At 44.4% G+C, this 23942-nt stretch overlaps 1 protein-coding gene across 2 annotated transcripts; it reads right to left on the minus strand.

The window, feature by feature from the left end:
• Nucleotides 1-1750: 1750 nt before the first annotated feature.
• On the minus strand, nucleotides 1751-23813 carry LOC128300683 (tyrosine-protein kinase Abl). Of its 2 annotated transcripts, none has more exons than XM_053036839.1 (7): nucleotides 23230-23813; nucleotides 8585-9529; nucleotides 7407-7993; nucleotides 7115-7340; nucleotides 6909-7032; nucleotides 6745-6824; nucleotides 1751-6277 (listed from the first exon to the last, which is right to left on the minus strand). In XM_053036839.1, the coding sequence occupies exons 1-7, from the start codon at nucleotides 23372-23374 to the stop codon at nucleotides 3339-3341; spliced, it is 5046 nt and encodes a 1681-aa protein (XP_052892799.1). In that variant the 5' UTR covers nucleotides 23375-23813; the 3' UTR covers nucleotides 1751-3338. The 2 variants fall into 2 exon arrangements, with proteins under 2 accessions (XP_052892799.1, XP_052892798.1); XM_053036838.1 differs by having other exon boundaries at nucleotides 6670-6824.
• Nucleotides 23814-23942: the final 129 nt, after the last annotated feature.

Consider the following 23942-nt stretch of genomic DNA (forward strand, 5'->3'; position numbering starts at 1 on the left):
AGTATTTATCATAAGGTATTCAAATATATGCATGACTTGTCTTTAATGCGGGGATGTGTGTGTATATATATATATAGTTTTTCGTTTATGAATATGAATGTAGGTGTGTACGAGTAAGGGATGATAACCATATCTCTCTGCCTTTAGGTCATGCATTTTGAGTGTGCTGCACGCGGTTTCTAAAAATATAAGAATATATTTTATGTATATGTATATTTTATGGTATTTTAAGGGGGTTTCTCCCAACATTGTTACTTTTTTGTTGTTGTTACTGTTATTTTGATACACCTCTGCCGCATTGCTGCCTTATGACTGCACCACGCGCATTCTATGTAGTTTTGAATTTACTCACTTTTGTGTTTTTTTGATTACGGTGTGGACTCGCACATTGCAAAAAAAAGGTGTTTTTGATTTCGATACCCATGCCTACATTCACCGATCCAATTATTCTCAACACTTCACACACACACCAAATGAACAAAAATTACACCTAAGTTATTGTTTGTGATTTTGCGTGAAGAGATGCAATCTTTTGCGGGCGGGCGCGCACGTATGTATGTAGAATTGTTTTGCAGCTTCCCGCCTACCGGTAATGTTAATATTCCTTTAGATATCGTTGAATATTGTAATGCCGGACAATCTAACACACGATCCGCGCGTGTATCACTCTGCGCATGGCTATTATGACTGTGAAATGCTCACCATTCCCCCCGTGCTACTTTATCACCTTACACTTCGCAGCCACCGAATCGTAACTGTTTGCTCGCTAACTTGTTCTGTTATCCCTACGCACACAATCGTGCCTTCGGATTGCATTGCACGGTGGCCGGTGGCTAACGTGGTTGTCGTGCCCGCGCATCGACTAGAGGCAAATGCTGCGCGCGTTGATGGTCCGTTCTCGGCTGTTACGTAAAACCTACCCTCTACTTTCTACAATAAAAATGGAAGTTTAACGAGATTTTCGATTTCAAATAAAATATTATAATAAAACCCCATTCCGCATTCGTGCAGCCCCCGGTTCAATCCAGTGAAACACTCATGCGTCTTGAAGTGCACACACTCCCTGGCGTTCGTCGCTTTTACACTTCCCTCCTTATGAATAGGCGTTAAAATCTAATGATAGTATAACCATTTACGACTAGCATGTTGCAGTGTTCATATCCGTAGTACGGTGAACGCACACACGAGGAGAGCGACTTTTATATCATTACTAGACAGCATCATCATCCATCACACCACCTACGGTTCCTAATACATACATACAGAGCCTAGCGATAGACGAATCTGACCGTGACATTTGTAGGAGCTGAAGGAAGCATGCAAATGCGTAACTCAACTGTATCCCCGGGCCCATTCTGCCAGGGTGGTCTCATGCATTAAAAAAGCGTCTAGAGCTATAGTTTAGTCCTATGTTTTCCCGTGTTTGCCATTTTCCCAGTGCTATTTAAATAAGTTAAGCGGCAACTTATGATAAAAATTTGCTTCCCCGTTTTACAATTCTTAAAATGCAGTCATAATTATATGTGTGTTTTTTGTTGTTTGTTGTTTTCCTTCCAAACTACCGCGTTGTTTCATCGGTTCTGTCCAAACGATGCATAATTGATTTAAAACAAAAAGTAAAGTCTTAAGCTCTTTGGCTTAACAATGGATAATATTAAAATATCTGCTGTGATAATAGTTTACTGCAATTTTTCTCGCAAAACACAGCTGACAAGTGCTGCAGGTTTGGGTGCTTTTAAAAACAGAAATATAACCACCAATTATAATTCATGCCTGAAAGTTTCCACTTTCGTCCTTTCCGATATTTCCACATTATTATTTTTTTTTTTGGTATCTTTTGGTACCAAGCACATTTCACTTTTGCTTGCTCGGTATTAAATTCTAGCATACATTTCACAGTCGCAACAGTGTTTATTTGTTGAAAATGAAACATCTTCAACGCTAATTATCAAATGGTCCACCAGCGCGCAAGAGCGATCGGTTCACTAACTGCTACCGGATTTTTTTTTGCCTCGGGTGTTTTCCTTATATGCTTAGAAACGTAAACGTTTTACAGTCTTCTACGGTATTTACCTGGCTTTAAGCCCAGGCTGATTTCAGTGTGTTCGTGTGTCCATCTCTGGTTTAAAACTATCACTAACAATGCATTAAAATTCATTACACCTTTGCACACTGCTAGCATGCCCTTTCTCTCCCTCCCTGAAAGCCGACGATGTTCGCTCGATCAAAGAGTCGAAATTAAAATTAATGGTGTTTCCTAATATCGTTAACCATACATACATAAATCCCTGCATTTACCATCCTCCCGAATCAATACGCGCAAAAGTATTGTTGGATATCTACAGCCAAATGAAAAGTACACCACAAATCGACAGGGATACAAATAATTATACCCAACATTAACGCTTCGTAACGAAGCCTTCCTAAGCTAGAAAACCGCGGGAGGGATGGAAGTACAACTGGTTTGTTTGCTGAGGCGTGTCTATTTCTTTTCCTTTGTATTTCTCGATCATGTTTTTTTTTTGGCAAATTCATTGAGCATCGCGTAGTATTATCGGTTTGTTTAAAATTTGCATCCTTTCCGAATTAATGTTGCATCTTTCATCATGCATTTCTCGACCCTCGCCTGACTGCATGCTGTTGTTTCGTTGGATTGTTCCGCACCGGATGGATATAACTGCTTCGCATAATGGTAATGCATATTTCCCTTTTCGTTTTTGTTCAAACTGTTAACTGCATGATATTTATCTATTTCAAAAGTTTTGGTTGGTTTCAATGTATTTGACTCAATCATACATAATACACAAATGCATAATGTATTATAATAGTGTATGTGTGTATACATAGACTTTGCTGTACGTTAATACTCTCCGTGTATTCAAAAACCACTCACTTACGCACCATAACGCTTCCACAGTACACATAATGAAACCGAGTGCCAAGGATGGAAACCATTGCAACCAAAAGCTGATGGACGATATTTCGATTTAGATCTTTAAAATGGCCATTATAATGTGCAAGCAGATTTAAGATTGTGTATCGTTTGCAACAGGCACACACAAAACAATCGCCATCGGAAATTTACAAATGGGATTAGAAAAAAATAACCCGTTTTCACTTCCGCTCTCGTGTAATACGAACAAAACCGAAACAGTTTTATAAAATTAAACATATGTTTTCAGCAAACTACAAAACAATGATTCCAGTAATCTTCTGCGCGGCACTAGGAGTACTGCATACTAACAGAATCATCTCCAAAGAAAGAAAAATAAACTTATTTAAAAAAAAAACCCATCTAATTAGAATTCCTCATCGAAAGCAACCAACTTTACTTGAAATTACCTGTGCAAGGCATTCGATATCTGCTTCAGCGATTGGCCGACCTCCTGGACGAGTTTTTCGTTGTCTTGAACGTTTTTGTTACTGGCGGTGCGCAACGAACGTGCCTGATTTTCCACCCGCGTGACTAGCTCTCGGAAATGAAATTTGGCGTGCGGTGGCAGACTTTCGTTGTCGGCAAACGTAACGCAGCAGGACTGTAGCGAATTGAGCCGATCGCTCAGTGCCAGCCACTGCGTAGCGGAAATGGTTGCTACAGGCATTTTTAAACTCGTCTGCAGCGATTGCACCGATTCCAGTATATTATCCCGTGCACCGGCGGACGCCGGCGATGGACCTGTTGTCGATGCGGGCGGTTTGTCCGGTTGCTGGCCACTGCTGCTGTTATCGGTCGTTTTTGCGTAGATGGTACTAGCACCGGGTGTACCACCGCTCGGCCCTGTGGACGTTGCGCTTTGCATCATATTTTGTACCGGTGTCGCATAGATGGAAGAAAACTTCGACGGTTTCATCGGTACTGCCGGTTTTTTGTTGCTTCCTAATGTGCCAGTAGCAACACATCCTGCCGGCCCGATGTTTGACTGCTGCTGCTGCTGCTGCTGATGTTCCGGCTGCTGCTGAACCGTATCGTGTCCAACACCCGTCGGCCCATCATCCGCTTCCGTATTGTTATTTATCTTCGGCACCATGTTTGCCACACTTTTAGTTCCCAGCTTGGGACTCAGCTGTGCACTCAACGGATCGCTTGGAGATTCTTTCGCTTCCCACAACTTTTTCAAGCTACTGATACTGCCGGTGCTTTTGCGTTTGCCGTCACCTTCCTCGCCACCAGCACCGCTGCTTCCGGTAGACAGATTATCACCACTGCCACCACCGCTGTCCACTTTGAGCGAGTTGCCCTCCAAACTTTCGCGCTTCCGATCGTCGCTCAGCTCAATCTTTATTTCAGTCTTTTTCAGCTCGATCACCTTATTACTATCGATCGGGGCCGATCCGGTCACTATCGTCGCCGAAGCATTCGTTTTCTTCAACTTTAACGAATTGAGCTCATTGTTCTCCAGCAGCAGCTTGCTGCTGGGATCGATACTGTTTTTACCGGACAGTCCAGTACCATTGCGTACCACCAACATCGCTGCTGTTTCGCTCCTCTTCTGCGTTCGATGATTTTCATTCTCCGACGAGGAGGATGATGCGGAATTGTCATTATTGTTTAGAATGTTGCCATTACTATTGCTGGAAAGCGTGGTGTTAATGTTATTGTTGTTATGAATACTGTGCGTGTTGTTGCCCGATTGATGTTTGTTATTATTGTCCAGATTCGATGCTGGCTCGACGGTATCACCACCGCCACTGCCGTTGCTCGATACGTCAGCATTGTTTTGATCTACCTTACGCAACCGTGACTTAAAATCGATAATGCCACCGGAGCTTTCTTCCTTCTTGGCCGGCTGGGTTGGTGTTCGTTTGCCCGGTTCCACCTTCTTTAGTTGCGTCTTAAACGGTGGCTGCGGAATACCCGACACGTTATGCCCGGTCACGCTGTAATTGTCGCTTGACAATGCGTTCGTGGATGGTAGGATGGTTGATTTCGACATAGAAACCGGTTTACGCAGCGAACTTACATCCGAGGACTTGTAATGCGATATTGGCTGTTGCGGTTCCTGCGCGGCAGTTAGCGGCGAAGGTGCCTTTGGTAAATGCATCGATTCCGCTAGCTCACTGACTAATTGTGACGCTGGATCGGACGTGGCGGGCAGCGGCATTCCTCCACCAATACTGACAGCTTTCTTGCCGCCGGCAGTTTCACCCTGTAAACACTTTGGCACATTTGTTACCCGCTTGGTATCTGCTTTGAGGTCCTTCGAACCAATGGGTGGTGGTGGTGGAATAGAAAGTGGTCCGGAATCTACCACCGGATTTATCATGGCATCGGCCGGACTACCGAGCGAGCTGCACGAATCCGTGGAGGGTTCACGCTTGCGCAAACTGACACCAAACCGCGAACTAGCCTCTTCGACACTTGGTTCCGTATTGCGCACATCGTTCGACGGAGCCATGGCCTTCTCCAACATACCGCTGCCCCGTTGTTCGAGCGGTACGTCAAACTCCTCCGGCGGTGGGGGCAGATCAACCGGCGGTGGTGGAAATTCGAGATCGGCTAAAGTGGGCTGCATGGCTCGTTTTGGGCTGTTGTTTCCGACCGTCCCGCGGAAGGAGGAAAACGACATCATCGAACCATCGGTGGTCGTACGATGGCGTTGGAGCTTTGAAAGACTAGCTGTAGCCGAGTTGGACATGGTGACCCCACTCGAGGAGTTGCTTCGTATCATCTGTGGTTGTGCTTTGATTGCTGCCGCCGCGTTTCGCTGCGCTAGTATACTGTTCGATATCGCATTTGCTGCGGCCATCGGCGGTGGTGGTGGCTCGGAAACCATGGACATGTTTGCATTCAGACCCATTTGCAGCTGAGCCGTGCTCGGCAATGGTCCGGCGTGTTGTTGCTGCTGATGCTGAGGTAACTGCACTGGTGGCTGCGCTTGCTGAATGACGGTACCATCGCTTTGGCGTAATGATTCAAGATACGCCCCTATTCGAGCGTCCTTCGGCAACGTACCATATCTGTTGATGGCTTTCTTCACATTCTGTACCTCGAGCGCCCCGACTATGGGTGGTTGGCCCGGACCCATCACCGGCATACACGGTTGTCCACCTGGTGGAAGTTGATCGCGCCGCGCCTGCCCAGTTAAACGCTTACTGCCCCGTGTCTCTAGTCCACGATTGCCCATGATCGGAGCACGCTTAAATGAACCTTGCTGTGGAGTTTTCTGAAACCCAATCGGTTCCGGATTGTCTGTATCGGTATCGGGCGTCACCTCGGTCTGTTCGTTTTCAGAATCTGTGGCCCGATTCATTAAATTTGCCATGTCTCGTGTAAATCCTAAAATAGAAGAGCACAAATATCAATAAAAAATGTCGCTCATATTTCATGCAGTCAAATCATCAAGTACTTGTAGTTAGTTTCTACATCATCGAGAAGCTTGTTAGGGTAGTATTTTAATGCAGTTTAAAGTTACGTTTTCGATTTTGAATAAAGTTTATACCTTTTTATGGCATAATTGGCCATCTTCAGTTGTTAAGCTACGATCACAGTACAGTTAAATCGATACCTAAACACACACATTGTTTAGTAATGATTAACACACGCAGTGTTGGGTTAGAATATAATCAGTCATTTGCCATCAAAAATATGACCAACATGATGGCAACATTAATTAGATGAAAGCAACAAACGGTCAAAGGTGTAACCAACTTTTCTTTTGTATAAAATACCTCGTAACGTATCGCTAAGCTTATCGATAAGGAAACTACTGCAAGAAGACGATTTTGTGATGGGAATAGCTGTACCGTTAGCGTTTTGCTCGCCATCTCCAAGCTTGCAGTTATCATCATCCCGGTACGTTGAGTCACGGCTAGATGATAGCAAACTAGAAAGATAATCGAATGAAAACAAAATGTCATTAAGAGGCCATAATTCTAACAACCAGTCCCCCGTCGGTGAAAATAAGTACCTTGTTCTCTTTGGTGGCGCTGGCGCCGTTTTGCCACGTTTGTTTGTGGTCCGTCGCATCTGTACACCAGCGGTAGCAGGTTGTTTGTTTCCGAACGTGCTGAACTTCGAACCCGAACCCGAATCTGTAAAATGGTTCAGTTTAACAACGATTTGCACATTCGCAAACTGTAACGTGAAGAGCTTTTAAAATCATTGCATGCGTACCGGAGATGGGTGTTATAGCAGGTTCATGTTGTGCCTGCTGCTGCTGTTGCGATTGCTGTGGCGGCGGCGGTAGCATTTGCTGCTGTTGCTGCTGCTGCTGTAGCTGCTGTTGCTGCTGCTGCTGCATACCCATGTGTGGCTTCTTGCTCATCTGCGGTGTTAGCTGCATCGGTATCACGCCGACTCCTTGCAGCTGCTTCTCGACCGCTTCGGTAATGGACGATTCCTGTCAACAGAAAATCTATCCGAATAAGACCTATTAGCGCTAGAGAGACACCCTATCTCCAATTACCTGAAACATGTGCTCCAGATCGTGATGGATGCTTTTGAACGTTGGACGATCTTGAGCATTCCACTGCCAGCACTTCCGCATCAAATCGTACACCTCCGGTGGACATCCGGGTGGCCGCTCCATCCGGTAGCCTGACTCGAGCTTGTGGAAAACGTCCGTCAGATCGATGCCCGGGTACGGTGACATGCCGTACGTTGCAATTTCCCACAGCAACACTCCGAACGCCCATACGTCCGATTTGGTGCTGAACTTATTGTACGCCAAACCCTCGGGCGCCGTCCATTTGATGGGAAATTTGGCACCGGCATGTGCCGTGTACGTATCGTCACGCATTAGGCGGGCCAGCCCGAAATCTGCCACCTTTACGAGATTGTTATCGCCAACCAGGCAGTTGCGTGCCGCCAAATCACGATGGATAAAGTTGCGGCTTTCGAGATAGCTCATGCCCGAAGCGATTTGTGTAGCCATATATAATAATGCCACGGCATCTAACGTTTCCCGACCGGCGGTGCGTAGAAAATCTAGCAAATTTCCGTGGCTCATAAATTCGGTGATGATGTAAAATGGTGGTTCGCGCGTGCAAACACCTAAAATGATAATACAATACATTATGTAGTACATGCATCATGCGCATTACGCCATTAGATTAACTAGCCTTAGGTGTATGTTTTTGAACTATTAATGTAAACGACTATCATTCAAAAAATAAATAAACTTTTTTGCAAAATATTTTTTACGAGTAATACAAAACCTCTTTTATAATTAATATTAAAATTGTATACTCAGAGGCAGAAGAATTGAGAAAATTAAGCTTTAAAATTATTAAAATGTTAGGACTGGGTTTACCAATTTCCACCTATTACCATTCCACCTATGTACCTATTACGATTTACTAGCAGCCTCATTTTTTTAAAACAGTAAGTGACATAGATGGAGTAGCAAATTAACCTGTGAAGTTGTCTGTAAACGATTCCTTGCTAATGAAGCAAAGAGATTCCGAAAAATTGTGTCGTAAATGGTGTGGCAAACTGCTCTCATTAAACCAGATTTGTTTTATGTTTTCTCCTATACACACACCCACGCTTTGTGATTATACCAACAAAAAAACATGAACTATGCTATCATTCCTGCCATGCCCAGCACCCGCCTGTGGCCGTCTGTTACGAACGCAAACCCACCTATCAGTTGCACCAAATTTGGATGTTTCATTTCCTTCATGATGGCAGCCTCTTCCAGGAAATCTTTTAACGCCATCGTATCCTCCTTGAGCGTTTTAACGGCCACCGTATTGCCGTACCGCTTCCACACAGCCTCGTACACCTCGCCGTACTGTCCACCGCCGAGCTTGTGCTTCATCACGATGTCCGTCCTGCAGATCTCCCACTCATCCGGTTCGGGGCTGAGCGGGAACACGGTCGGTTTGTTCTGCTTCGGTGCCGGGTACAGCAGCGGCGTAATTAAACCGTGCCCTTCGTGCAGCGCACTGTGATGGTGTACCAGTTCCGCCAACGTGTTAAACTTGGCATCGGCCGTCACGTACACCTTGCCGTCCGAGTCCTCCGATATTCTGTAGTGGTAGACGCGCCCATCATACCGCAAGCTGATGCTACGCTGCCCGGGCGAACTTTCGCTTTCGCGCACCAGAAAGCTACCGTTAATGCCCGAGCTAAGCAAATACTCGGCCGCGTTGCGCGATATTGGCCCGTGGTACCAGGAGTGTTTTTCCAGCGAGTTTAACGGGGTCACATAGTTCGACGGTACCCAGCCGACATGTCCGGAATCGGAGTGGGCCTCGCACCATTCGCCCGACTTGTTGTACGAAAGAATCCGCACCTGTTCACCCTTCCGCAGGCTCAGTTGGTTTTCACCGCCCGCCTTGAAGTCGTACAGCGCGACAAACAACTGTGGATCGTCCTCCTCCGGTCCGGGTGCCAACAGGTTCTCCTTCGACGTCCATCGGTGCGCCGTCTCGAAGCTGGACTGGGCGGTGTTCGAACTGCCCTGCGAGTGCATGGTACCGGTGTGATTTTCCAACCCATCCTGATTCTGACCGAGCAGGTCGGTCGGCAGCAAACTGCCCGGTGGTGGTATGTGCGGTAATGGGCGTGATTGAAGCAGTGCCTCTGTAAAGAAAGCAAGAAATCGGCATTAAAAAAAACTACAATTCCAACGTAAAAGAATAAAGATATAAATATGCCATCGTGTACGGCAAAGCTTAAACCCTCAACAAGTGCGCATCTGCCCTAGAAAAGATAGCTGCAAATGGCAACACCACTCAACAAGCCAAGGAACGAGTTCGTTGCACCGTAAACCTTGCAATTATTTCAATTCGATGAGTTAATTTATCCATGGCCATCAGTCAAAGCCCGCGCTAACGAAACAGCAACCACTTTCCATCGATGCTTACAAAATCTGGTACAATTTCGTGCAACAGCATGCAAATGCAAAACACTTTTCGAGACCTTCAAATATGCGCACCACCGCTGCCGAAAACAGCAGCGCGCAAATCGACGACCGACGCGTGATTCACACACTCAGACATCGCAATGGCGTGTGAAAAGAAAGCATCAAGGCGATGTGCTCTTGCTTTCCGACGTACATTTGGCGAACGAAAGCGTGAGTGCGATTGATATGTCTACCAGCATCGTGGGGGGATTGTGGCCTCTGTAACCGCATAGACTTTCGCCTCCCTTATCGTGTTGAGGGGGGAGGACGCAGCATATGACGCAGCGAGGCATGCTCTACCCCGTTCGTAGGGCCGGTGGTTAAGATGGTTATTAATGGTAACCATTATTATTCACCGCAGATACATCATTACAGAAGAATGTGCTTTTCCCATAACGAACGAAGCAGTGCGGACTGAACGAACGAGAACTAACGGATGCTATTAAAAAATGGCAAAAAATTATCATGTGACTAAATAGTTCTTCCCATTTCATTTATATAAATGGAAGGGGTTTTGGTGAATAGACTTGAACTCGTTTCAATTATTTTTTTAATTAAATTTTCTAATGTACCACCACCTCTTTTGGACATTTGTATAATATCTTTATCATTATTAATACGAGCAATCATTTCGTTTCCTTTACCAAAGTACAATACCAATATGACTCACACAGTTTAATCAATTCAAAAGAATTGCAAATATTTGCTCTACACTTATTTAAACAAATATAATTATTCTACAGTTTGCAAAAAGACCCTTCCTGCATCGTTTCGGGAGTGAATAATTGTTGACAAAGTATCGTTTGCCGGTGACGGGACAGCAACTGACACCGTCTCGGCCTAACGACGATCCGGTCTAGAGTTGGTCTTGGTACACTATCTACCATCAAATGCACAACCCCTCTAACTTCGCTTCCCGAGAACAGAACATAAAACACGACCGGCCGTAATAAGGTCGAGGGCAACATGGTAGTACGATGGGGATAATAATCTTGTAACCGCAGTACAAACGCATAAGCGAAAGAGAAAATTCGCGCCCATAAACGACCTGTGACCGTCAATGAATATTTGACTTTTTTGCTAATGCTTTTCAATAATATTCCTATTTGTATTTGTAATTATTAGGCCAACATACTTCATCGTTCTTGGTTGCTTTTAGCCGGCTTACGACATTAAACCCATATAAGGTTACCCACCCGACAGAATCAATATTACTACTACCTTGCCCAGAATCCCGAATCGATATCATTTGATATTGTCAAACAGTGAGGCTGACCTTGACATGGTCTCTCACTGCTATGGCGCTTTTCGGTATCGGTATTGTTTGGAGACTGGCCAACCTGCATTATGTCACTCGCTGTACAACATCCCCAAACAATAGGGTGGTGTTTGCTCACACGTGAAACATAAATTGCATTTGCAATTACCTTTCGGTACAGGAAGAACAACGAAAACAACTCCTCAGGAACACACACACACAGAAAAACGTAAAACGGTTCGCGGAGCTTGTGGAGCTGTATGCTCCATTAATTTTCGGTTATAAATCATGGTATGGAAAAATGGGCAAAACCATGTTGTTATCTTGCAGAATTCCCTAAAATAGAACCAAGTTATACATTCGCATTGGAATAACCATTAAGGGTAGAATTAAGGTCTTTATTTAGGGGGGGAAATGGTTAATGTAGTCGTCTAAGATGTTGATCTTGTTCCTTAATGTTTGGTTTAGTATCCCCAAGGTTGACGTAGTCCATATCTCATCGGGAACTCTGATGTCTGACCATGTGATAGAAATAATTCTAGAGAGAATAGATTATTTGTCTAAAACTGTCTAATCACACAAGAAGGAACATGTCTGACTGACTGGTGCATTAATATACATATGCATTAGTATACAATATTTTATTATCAAAATATTATATCAGCTAAGAAAACAAGACTTCATAGACAATTAAAACTCTCTAATACCACACTCGGTCACACACGTCGTACAGTGATGCGGTCCGGTGGCATGATGGTATTGGAGTCGGTTCTCACACGAACGGAATGGACCAAAATCCCATCCGGACCCCCGCCAACCCATCCCGAACTGACTGTCCAGTTACGGGTACATAAAGTCACAGAAAGCCAGCAATGACAGGCCTAGACCTAGACCTCTTATGAGGTTGTTGTGCCAATAAAGGAGAAGAAGACCACACACATTCCATCACAAGGCACTTTATTAACGGCTTAATCTTTTGGACACATGAAGTCCACCGCAAAACAAGTTTGCTTACAATTGGTAATAGACATCTCAAACAAATTACTTTGCCAGAAATCACCCAAAATGAGGCACGCAAAAAACAAAAAAAAAGCTGGCCATCCATTTGTGGCACGATGAACGGAGAATATGCTGCTACACTAGGACGATAGAGACGATAGAGGCAACGGCAAATAATATAACGTTACAAATGCTTAGCGTTTTTTTTTCTCCCTCTCTCTCTGCACCCGGCTCCGTCAACAAGCCGGCCCTCCGGTGTCTCCTTGGCTTGTGTGTAAATATAAACATCAACAGAAACCTCCGCCTCCTCGCCGTAAACGTCACAACGCGCTACTGGCCACTATCGTTGCAACGTCACGGCGTACCAAAGTACACAAACACAAATCGGTGGGAACCACTTTATAAACATCGAGCAGCAGCGCCATCGCGTCATCGCTCACTGCATCCAAGCCGCAGATAATCTTCAGCCGGGGAGGAAGAAATTAGACACCACCGGTCCTTAAAGTGCTACACAAAGTTTACATTTGTGTCTAGGCGATGGTTTCTGGTGTAACGATTCGTCATTCTGGAAGTATGATCTACCAGCGGAGAACAATTGGATGGTGGTTCCTTTTCGATAAAGTTCGTATAATGGGCCTAACGTTGAACAAAAAAAAAACACACACAAAACCCTGATGAAACTCACCCGGTTTCTATGTTCCACCTCTGACAATTCCTCTATATATTGATGGCAAGGTTGGCGGGGTAGTAATTTTGTTGGCATTTTTTAAGCAAAAGCCCCCAAAAAAATCCCTAAAACGACCCCCGATAACCTTGTCACTTACTTCTCTTCCTCGCGTTCAGCGTGATGAAGCTTCGATCATAACAAACACCATTGATGGTGACCGGTAACCCATCCGGACGGTCAAACCTGCGACAGAAAATCAGTTCTTCCCATCATCTCCCTCCCCGGGGGAGAAGGCATTCGAAATGGTAGTTAGCCTGTGTGTCATGATACAACACACCGGCAATAAACCCCGCCACCGTAGCGTACCTACACAATCGACGCATGACGTAACCTTCACACAAAATCAAATCGGTTCGCCGAGATAGCGCGGTTTCCTGCTTTAGGGTTTTGAGCAATTGCCTCTCGGTTGGAAGTTCACACAGTGCTGCTCAACCGGCCCCGTGCGTTTCAATACACCCAAGGGACGCCCATGGCTCCGTACGTCGCGATGACACGCGATCTGCCGGTGTACGAAAACGGCCGAGACTTATCATACGCAACGCGTTCCCATCGTGCAGAAGGCGATTTTCGTGTCGCCGGCTTTGCTCTCTGCCCGCCCGCCCAATTGGCACATTTGCACATAATGTCACGAATTAGTACACACTTCAGGAGGCTACGAAACGGATAACGATCGTGCAACCTTGCCGGGTAAGTCCGTCCGAGTCAGTCGGTTCTACGGGCTACGGTGTGTTAGTGGGGTCATCACCTCAATATCATGTGATACCTGCGGCTGTTAACTTACAATATTACATCACTGATGGCTGTGTGCTTTAGAATGGAATTATTAAGATTAGTTTCGTCCCAAGACAACTGAATCCGGAACGTCCGATATGGGTCCGATCGACCGATTCAGCTCGTTGTCAATCCATGGCCTACGGGACCAGACCTAGAGACCTACAATTTCAAGCTGCTCAAAGTTAAAATACTCAATCTACGACTGGATTATTCACTTCTTTCTGGATTATCTCTTTTGGACCATTTAAAACTAATAAATTGGTATCAGGAATAAAATAATCAGGGGATTCCCGCGATACTTCCGTGGAAATTCTTCAACAAATTGTATAAATGGTATGTTTGATGAACTACATTCAGGTCTCATTCTGATTCACGAGTCTAAATTAATCTTCAAAGGAATGACTCAAACAAATTAATTCTGCAAATGAATTAGAATTAGTGTTGTGCTTAATGAACCTCCTGTGAATAGTCATTCATATGACTCTTTAGTTACGATTCTCTCAAATTAGGAAAATCGTCTCTTAAAAGATTGAAGAATCCTCAGAAACCGAGAAGGGATGCATGACGGAAAAGCTGAAGGTCAAAATCCTGGATGGAATTGGAAAATAATCTTGGAATCATGGACTTTTCTCAGAATCTCCCCAACCCTTCACTACTCAGAATCTCTGTCAGGAATATTGAATGACTGTTTAAAGACTGCAAATATATCTTCAAAGACACCTTCGGAAAAGTGAAACAAAAATGGGTAAAATCACCAATTGTTCAAGAGTTTCATGTATTCTAAGAACTTCACGGACCTTTAGACAACCTTCATGATAGTCAACACATAAGTTCAACAGCGTTGATTCAAATGTTTGAATTCCGCTTCGTTCGTTATAAAATCTAGAATGTAGACACGATCCTCAAAAAAAAAAAATCAAACTTTACCACTGACTCATCACACATTAAGAAACGATTCTGCTGCATTGCAAACCGTGCCGGTAGCAGCACCCGGTGCCGTACAGCATGGGCGTGATTTCCGTTAGCATATTTTACACTGTTTATTTGAATTTCCTCCTCGGAACCCATCCATTACCGTTCTTTAACCGATCTCCGACCGACAGGCTAGAATTCGGCTAAAGCGTAAAGAGCATCGCTTTCGAATACTTCCCACAAACAAGAAAAAAAAGCCGGTGGCGCTGCTGTTTGCCGAGTCTCTCTTGGGGCCATCTCGTCAATTATAACACTTATTTCCACCTCCCAAAACCTCCCTATAGAAGATCCCATACACACACACACACAAACACATCCGTTTGGGGTTGGACAAGAAACATACCGGTTGGTGATTCTTGTACTCTCGCCGGCCAATAACCGGGGCGGAAGGTATGTAACCGAAATGATGATGGCTAGCGGTTGATTCCCGCCCAGCCGATCCGCCCATCCTTGCCCCACACCACAGAATGGAAATTGAAACACACAGGAAACGAACACACCAGCGCATTGATGAAGCAGCAACACGGACGCCAGCAGCCGCGGCCACCGAAATGCATGTTGCTGCTGTGCTGGTGTGCGGTGACCGGGTGGCGGTCTGTTTGTGTGCAATATATGCTCACGATAATGTGAGCCAAAGCGGTTCTGCTGGGGAAGCCATCAATCTTGATTCTCCGTTTCGCTAGAACTTGCGCGTTGGAGAGATGGAGAATCGCCGATCGCCCCCCGGGGGCAAGGTTTGTTTTGGAAGAACAAGTAACCGTGTAGGACGAGATACTGCAGCGACACAGCCCACACACCACCCATTCGATGGTGCACCCATTGTCAAGAGCAAACATTGCCGGTTGTCACCAATCAAAACAGATTAAAGCTCTCCGAGAAGAGTAAGATGAACTACATTGTTCCGTATAGTTCCATTTCTAATAGAGCAACCACCTATTTTGGACTGTTGAAAGATGTTCGCACAAAATTTTACAAATCATCACAATTGATTCATGACTCAAATTGCCGCACAGTAAAAAAAAAAAGCGAAAGCGAGGCCCTCATTATCCAAACAGACGTCAGTCAGCGGAGCAGATAAAAATAATTGATGCAATAATGCGCATTCCGCGCCCTTAAAGAAGCGCAAATTATTCCAACAAACATAAGGAGTCGTTGCACGCATTACGCCACAGAGAAGGTAAATGCTTTTGCTGCTTAGTTCGGTACGAAAATCCAGCCCGAAAGAACGCATTGTGCATGGTAAATTGCGCATGTAATTCATCCTCCCGAGCACACTGCCAATTCTGCCGAATCGGATCGAGATTACGGTGAACGATTCCATTGCGCCGTTCGTTAATTGACTCCCGCAAGCATCGCAAAAAGGTTACTCACCGAATTACGGTGCGTGGGGTGTGGGGATGAATGTGGTGGGCCCACCACATACACAACTGCGAGAATCGTTCGTACGAATAAATCGAGAAGATTTTTGTTTTTGTTGTTGCTTCATTTAAACCAAGAAACAAAAAGAAAACTGCACCAAGAGCATACAACGGTGAAAGTGACGACCGATCGACGATACATTTACACACTCTCGGCATGGGGTAGGGGTGACACCACTCACGACAACAAGATGGTGAGACAAAAAATTGGGCAACAATGTTTTAAAAATAGGTATCTAAAATGATTTTCCCTTCGCTTGTGGCGGGACGGTTTTGCAATTAGCGCAAAACAAAAATGTTTTATTCCGGTCAATTGTTATAAGCTCGGTGAGATATTCTAAAGAGCAAGCATAATGAAAAATTCGTACTTCGTTTCTGTAGGTGTTTCACGGTCAATATTGTCGGGAAAATATTGAATCTCTTCTTTCCCTGGACAATCAAAAACCTCAAGTGGTCGCAGCACATCAATAAGGATTTACTCATAGCATATGGGAGAGTTTGGTCCAGATGGGATTTTGGACTGTTCCTGTCATGTGAAGACCTGACATCGCTACCAATACGTCACCGGAACGCCCCAGAAAACATTGACCATAGCAAGGGCTTAAAGTTTGAACTTGAAAACACATCTGTTCCACGTCATCCATTCAATAAGGGGTCTGACTTTAACCAGAGATACATCCTTTTTGAGAACATTACCAAATTATTAACACATTAACATTAAGCATATTCTTCGACCATTTCTCTTTTATTCCATTTAAGAGAAAGCATTCTGAAAACGATATTGCCAAGAGAAATCAGACAATATGCATTTTGGCACAACTTCAATTTGACCAGCGGAAAATCTACAAACATACTGGTAAGTGGAACTTTGTGCTGTCCTTGAACGTGTTGAACAGCAGAGGGCTGATGATAGTCTCGTTCAGAGCACGGCAAGCGTGGCCAGTTGTTCCCGATGTTCCTTTTACTTGATATTATTCCTGCATTCGATATCCTCACTCTCTCTCTATTGCAGTCCGTCTGTCCATCTCCGTCGTTCTGATCCCACTCACTCACTCCCACTTTTGCGGATTCATTACGTACAACGGCAAGGAATACCATATAAGGATAAACTCTAGGCATAAACCGACTCTCTTATGCTCCGAGTAGCGGCATTACTGCTGCCGGTGGCACTGTCGCATCCCAGGCGGATCCCAGCTGTTCGTGTCTTCCACAGAACCGAAAGCAACAACACGCGAAAGCTGTATCGGACAGTTTCGCTTTGCCTCCTCTTGCTCTCAATGGGACGACAACAGATCAATATTTAATCAACGGAAAGGAAATATTCCTTCCGCTTCTGTGCGAGTGGTGCTTGCAATCACATTTTTAACGAAAGGAACATTGTTTATTTGAAGCTTATTTTAAAAGCAATCAAACCACACACCAACAACCGATCATTTTCAATTCCAGCACACTGCTACCTTCCGCAGCGTTCGGGAAAAGTAAGCCCCAGTCATAAGGGTTTTTCTTTCCTAACCAAGTCATCTGTAAGGCTTCACAGGAAACATGTAATATTATGCAAGTGGGTGGGCATGGATTGTTTATACAACGCGCAGTATTTTGCCATGCAACTAATCCTAGCCACAGCGCCATACGCTGCAGTGACATGTGCGATACACCGAAACCGCAGGCCGCAGTCCTCACGTAACATAACACGTGTACTTTATTGGCAATGATCGTAGGACATCATCCGAAAGGGAACTTATTAAGTTAAACGTAAAGCATATACGGTTCAATTGTACGTTGTTTTTATATTTTGAAGAAATGAGGCAACTTAATTTTATAACCAAATGTTATTGGAAACTGTATATTGAACCATATATTTTGACGTCTGATTTTATAGAGGATATTTTAAGCATCCATTAAATAATTGCAGACAGTTGGGCGCACTTCAATTTAACGCTTGCATTCCTTTTTCCATCTTTAAAATATTCGCTAGTATTGGTAGTATTTAAGGCAGCCCGGTGGTGTATTAGTAGCGGTCTTCACACGACAAGACCAGTACAAAATCCCATGCTTACGCAGGACTGACTATCTAGGGGGGTAAATAAAGTCAAGAAAAGCCAGAAATGGACGGCCTCTAGACCTTTTGAGGGTGTTGAACCGATAAGGAAGAAGCAAAACTTTCTGAACAATTTTCTCAAGAACGCTGGCAAGATCTTCTGTGATCTTCGAAGAGAAATGTGGGAGAAATTCACTCAATCTCTGGTGTTGGTTCACCATCACTGTTTGTTGGTGCTTTGGATCTTTGAAGTGGAACGACTTCAAAAGTGTGATCATCAATATCTAAGTCATCCATTCGTAAATCGGAGTTCGTTAGCATCACCAAAGATGGCACTCTTATTAGCGCCTCGCTAGGAAAGCATAACATGTTCACTTGTTTGAAACGAATGTTCTACAAAAGGCAACCATAGACCAACAATAAAAACTTCGTGGACGCATATCAAAATGTGGATTATTTTATAGAAGATGGTTTCCGAAGTACCATTCGCCTAGACTTCGGAATATCCTATGCAGAGTGAATATGGAGAGGAAATAAACTAGCATGAAGGTACTTAACGGTCTGAATAATGTTCCATCCACCATGGGAAGTTGGCCATTAACATTCTGGCAAAACCTGGTGAGCTTTGCTTGCAATACTAGAACAGTTCGTAAGATCGTATAATATTGCCATGGTAGGAAATCAATAACGAGGTAGTAATAGTTGAACAGCTGCCCAGAAGCTGACATTGGACGACTTTCATATTACATTCATATATCTTCGGGGCTTTCCTTATATTCCGAGGTAAACTCGATCCCATTCTAATCAAATCTGACATGACAAACATTTTAAAAAATTCACTCCAAATACGAAACCAATCGCGTATTCGTTACTGCGTGTTTTGCTGCCGTATATTTGCTTTCCAAAGCATTATACCAACAACGCATTAATTTGTCAGAAACAAGGAAGTGCCGGTGGAACACGATGCAACATTCAATCGCGCACACAGACGCACGCACGAGTATCAACTCAGCAAGGACCTCTTTCAGATACAAGTGGCTGCTGCTGCTGCTGCTGCTGCTGCTCTACGATTTCCGAAAAAAATATCGCTTCTGCGCAGAGTTGCTCCCGGTGTGTACGGAGTGACGACGACAACCAACTACTCCGGCAAACCGGAGTTGTAACCGTACAGACGTACACAGACCGTCACATACACACATACAGCCTTTTGCTCCCTTTCTCCAGCGCCAAGATTTCCGGCCATCCCGGCGTACTAGACGCTGGCATGAGGGTGGATTTAACCCCCGCCGCACGAGCCAAAACGTTCGGCCGAAACGAACAGCAGAAGAAGTAGAGGCCACGACCACGGTTACACACGCGCATGTACGCGTAGTAAACTACACGGAGATGCTTTGTTTCGCCCTTTGTCTGGAACGATTGCCGGCGTTTTGGACAGGACACAGGTAAAAAGCGGCCTGTTTCAACAAATGAAGACTAACGAACAAATAAATAAATAAGTGCACATAAAATTTACTTAAAAAGAACTAGTTCCCTTGACACCTTCATCATTGGAAATCTTCCCAGTTCCTTGAGAATGAAGTGAAACGGAAAGGCGAACCTCGTTTCGAAGCCAATTTTGTTTATAAATAAAAATGCGACTCAAATCAACGCCAAGTGAAAATGGAAATGTCACTGAAAAAGGTTTCGCTTTTGGAACATATCGCACTTTTTAGCTGCCCGACCGCCACACGAAGGGTTTTATATTTTTAAACTTCCCAAACCAAATTCGAAAGGTTACCGTGTGCACACAGTGCAAATCAATCGACAGTTTCTTGAAATATATCCATATCTTCTACTGTATTTGGAAACGTATCAAACGACCGCATGAACGATCGAACGACATCAATATGCCACACAGTGAGCAACATCTGCGACTGTTCCTGTAGCGCTACTATAGACGTTTACGATGATTCGGTATGTTTAATTGGATTCTCGATCCCGTTTAACCGGCCTCAATTAGGGGACGGGGTTATTTGACTATCGGCCCGTATATAGAGAAGGGGAAAAGAGAGAACATGCGACCTTCGCTTCGCTCCAGACGCTGTAATAAGGATGCTTGCTTTACAGCAATAAACAAACGAAATAAGGGTACGAAAACAGTTGGGCTGTTGTAGCAGGGAAGTCATCATTAACATCTAACTTTACACACAACCTGCATCATCCTGTCTAACAAATTCTAACAATAAATCGGGCAAAAATGCACTTCCTTTTTTCGAACAAATATTGTAACAATGCGCCACAAATTTAACCATCTGTAGTAAACGGTTGCAGAGGGCTTGCTTATCCGCATGATGTTCCTCGGAAAAGGCATTTATTAAATGGGAGAAGAAAAAAGCCTTAAACACTCAAATATCACACCAGAGTAGGGGCATGACACGAGACGGAATTAGCTCCCCATTTCAAGGGTGTAGTACACACACACACACACCTCACCATCGAGCTATTTTACCATCGACTTTAGCTAACCTGCCATGCAAAGAAACAAAGCAGAAAAAAAGTCTTGAATGTGACTGTCAGTGGCCCACCTTAATAGACCATTTCCAGACCCTTCCCCCCCCCCCCCCCCCCCCCCATACGCTGGAAGCTTGTCTTACAAAACCCAATGGCAAGACATTCAAGCGTGTGATAGTAATTACCACACTGCAGCCAAACGGGGAACTTGTCTTGTGTACGCGGCTATGCTTGTTGCAGCATTCGTACGTCCGTATGGTGGCACGCTATTCGTTCGGGGGGAGTTTCTGACTGCACACTGTGGATGCATTTGTGCGTCCGGACAACGAGTTTCCGAACCATTCATGCGTAAACAAATCTACAAAACAAAGTGGATTGGAGTGCTAAAGTACGTCAGACGGGCAGGAGCATATCAATTAGACCCTTCTTTTACGCTCAATGAAAGGAAGGAGAATCCAAAACAAAGATGTTCGAAAAAAAAACTTTTCAATGCGGAAAGATGGACGTGTTAGATTTAAATACGATTTTCTTAGAAGTTTAATGTTGTAAAGGTCTAAATATCTTGAGAAATGTTAAATTAGGTTATTTTGATAAAAAGTTTCACAAATAACCTTCACAGCCATACTGTTTGCGCTACTATAAATTATTAAAAATTATTCTGTTATCACTGGTCCCTGCATCGGTAACAATTTTGCCGCAGAGTCGTCATGTCTTTTGCGGTTCTGCGTTGCATTGATAAAGTATCTATGCAGCTAGTAAAAAAATTAAAAATAAAACAATTTGATAAGGCTTTCTAATTTGATAGAAATGATCCGTTTTTTGTTTTTTACTAATGTTTGTCTTTCTGTAATGGGTATTTTTGTACTATTGATAAATATGTTCTTGGTTAAATATTACATCGTCTAAGAGACCAATTATGCAAACCAAATGAATCAGTGCTGGTTTTTGGCCTTTTCCCTTCATCTTTACATAAATAAGAGACAGAGTGATAAAATTTAAAGAAGTAGCCGGCCAGCTTTCTATCAGAGTTGGTTATCACTAATGGTATACATTATTAAGCTGTATTGTATAAAGAAAACGCACAAATATCCTTCACAACCGGCCTATGGACATGTAAGGGCCATTTCAAGTGGTGCGCGTATGAGAGGTACGATTGTAGAGTTGTCTTGCCACTAAAGTGGCAAGGCTTAACATACTTTTGTGTTACATTATGGGAACATAAGTGAGGCAAACACACGTACGCGGACATTCCAGGTACGAGAATATTCAAGTCTCACTATAGCAGTTCCTGGATGACCTGTATATTAATTTAAAACCTCAATCTCATTCCACATTTCATACCAACAACTCCAAGTTTCATGCGCTGGACATTAACTTAACCGGGCATACAGCATTTTTCACAAAGCCCACACGCTTACTCGCTCTTCCTTTCTGTGATCACTCCCCCCCGTCAGCATAAACACCTATAAACAACCATCATACAACGAAAATAAAACAAGAGCTGGATGCTGGATAGCCCGTAGAGACAAGGAACATAGCTTTGAAAATCTATTTCATTACACAAAACCCCTCGGACCACCACCCATTCCCCGGTGAAACGGCACACATTGCAATGTGTTGAAAGTATATTGTAAAGTAGAAAAAAGTATTAGGGGAAACAGCATTATTTCACCCTCTTGTTTCGCCCGCACATCAGCCATCCCAGCATAAAATACACACTCCCAGGAGCGTAGCATAATACACAGCCTCCTACACACACACACATACGCACGCACAAGCAACGGCAGATGAAGCGCCCAAAAGAACGTGGTACGAAATGGTCAATCGATAAGCAATGCGAGTGCGAGTGGTACTGATTCTCTTCCACGGCATCTTCCTGATTCGTTCCACGAGAGTTTGCCTGTGCGCGCACGACCCAAACATGATAGCGGAACCGTGGATTCGGCGATGTTGGGATGTGTGGATGATGTGCAAACGTGCATTGTGACTGCTGTGCTGCTTTGTTGCATACGCTGGTGGTGTGCACGTGTATGTGCAAAAGCATTCTACAGGATTGTAGGTGTTTTGATTTCGTACAGGGCATCCAGCATCGGCCGTGGTATTATCCATCTTCCCTCTTGGTAAAAGCCAAGAACAACAAAAGAAGTTGTGGAGATGCGCACGCGGACACAATCATTCGTTCCGGAGGCGCACTAGTAAGAGCTTTGCCAACTCCGTCCGTGTGTTATGCATTTTCGTTGTAGAATGAACCTAAAATTACAAAGAAAAATGTATTTATCAACATTTTCACCCACACACCGTTGGTGCTCTGTGACATGGAGTTCCCTATCTTTTCCTTTATCAACACGCTATTTCCTTTTTTGGGATGTTATCCATTTTTCCTTCAATTCTTCCCATTTTCTCTCTCTCTTTCTCTCTCGGTATGCGTGACTCATAGAGCAAGCGTGGATCATGTTTTGTCTGTGTTGCTCGGATACGGTCTGGTTCGAAAAAATTCACGTTTTAACAGGTCACAACAGGCTTTGCCATTAAACATGTTTCTGTCAAACGTAGCGCCACACATCGGCTATCATCAAATGTAGACAATACGCATTAGGCGAACAGACTTGTTTCTTTTACATGGTGTGAAATCTTCCAAAGATACGGGTGGCATCGCATGCCGGATTTTTACCCAATCGATGCGTCCGGAGTAGTGAACTTACCGCTATGTTCGGTGAAGATGTTTGAACCGAGCGTCCTTGCATCCTTAGACGAGCGGGGTTTGTTTCGGCTGGACCGGATCGAGCTGCCGGCTCCTAGGGTAGAGGTAGTTCCGGTCGGCCGTTCCTTCACCTGCTGGGCACCCATCGCCGCCCAGGCACAACACCGTGCCCCCGAACGGCACCCGTAGGTTCTGTCTGCGGTAGAGAGCAACAACTAACGCCACACCGACCTACGAAGAGACCGGTGAAGGTGCGTGCGCTGTGGGACCGATTCGCTTATCTTCCGCTTACTGCTGGGTGTTGTGTCTGGCCACTAAGGGCGCGTAGTGCCGGCAAACTGATTACAAAGAGCGCACGCCTCTCTGTGTGTGTGTACGCGTTTCTCTATCGCGTTCAACACATACACACGCGCACAAGCACGCACATAAGCTTTCGTTGTCGGTACTAATGACTATTACACCACATCTTGATGCCACATACAACCTCGGAATCGCAGCGTCGCACACACTTTTCTTCTTTTATTACAAACACACACTTGTGCCTTTTTTTCGCTGCCCGCCGCTGCTCTCGGTTTTCTTCTTGCTCGCGTTTCCCGGCAGATTTTCCCTCCCCTGGAGCGATGTGAACGCACTTGCCCACTGCCTATATTCTTGCTCCACTTGCTTTCTGCTCACATTCGGCAGATATCGAAAAATAACTCCACCATTAACTAC

This window comes from Anopheles moucheti, chromosome 3, assembly GCF_943734755.1.
Source record: "Anopheles moucheti chromosome 3, idAnoMoucSN_F20_07, whole genome shotgun sequence".
Lineage (NCBI taxonomy): Eukaryota > Metazoa > Arthropoda > Insecta > Diptera > Culicidae > Anopheles > Anopheles moucheti.

Bases quoted from the DNA above. Each gene is read 5' to 3' on its own strand.
- LOC128300683 (XM_053036838.1), bottom strand. From the start codon at position 23,374: ATGGGTGCCCAGCAGGTGAAGGAACGGCCGACCGGAACTACCTCTACC. The intron at 7,994-8,584 runs GTGGGTTTGCGT...TTATCATTTTAG, and splicing joins AAATTTGGTGCAACTGATAG to GTGTTTGCACGCGCGAACCA. The intron at 6,825-6,908 runs GTACTTATTTTC...TTATCTTTCTAG, and splicing joins GCGCCACCAAAGAGAACAAG to TTTGCTATCATCTAGCCGTG.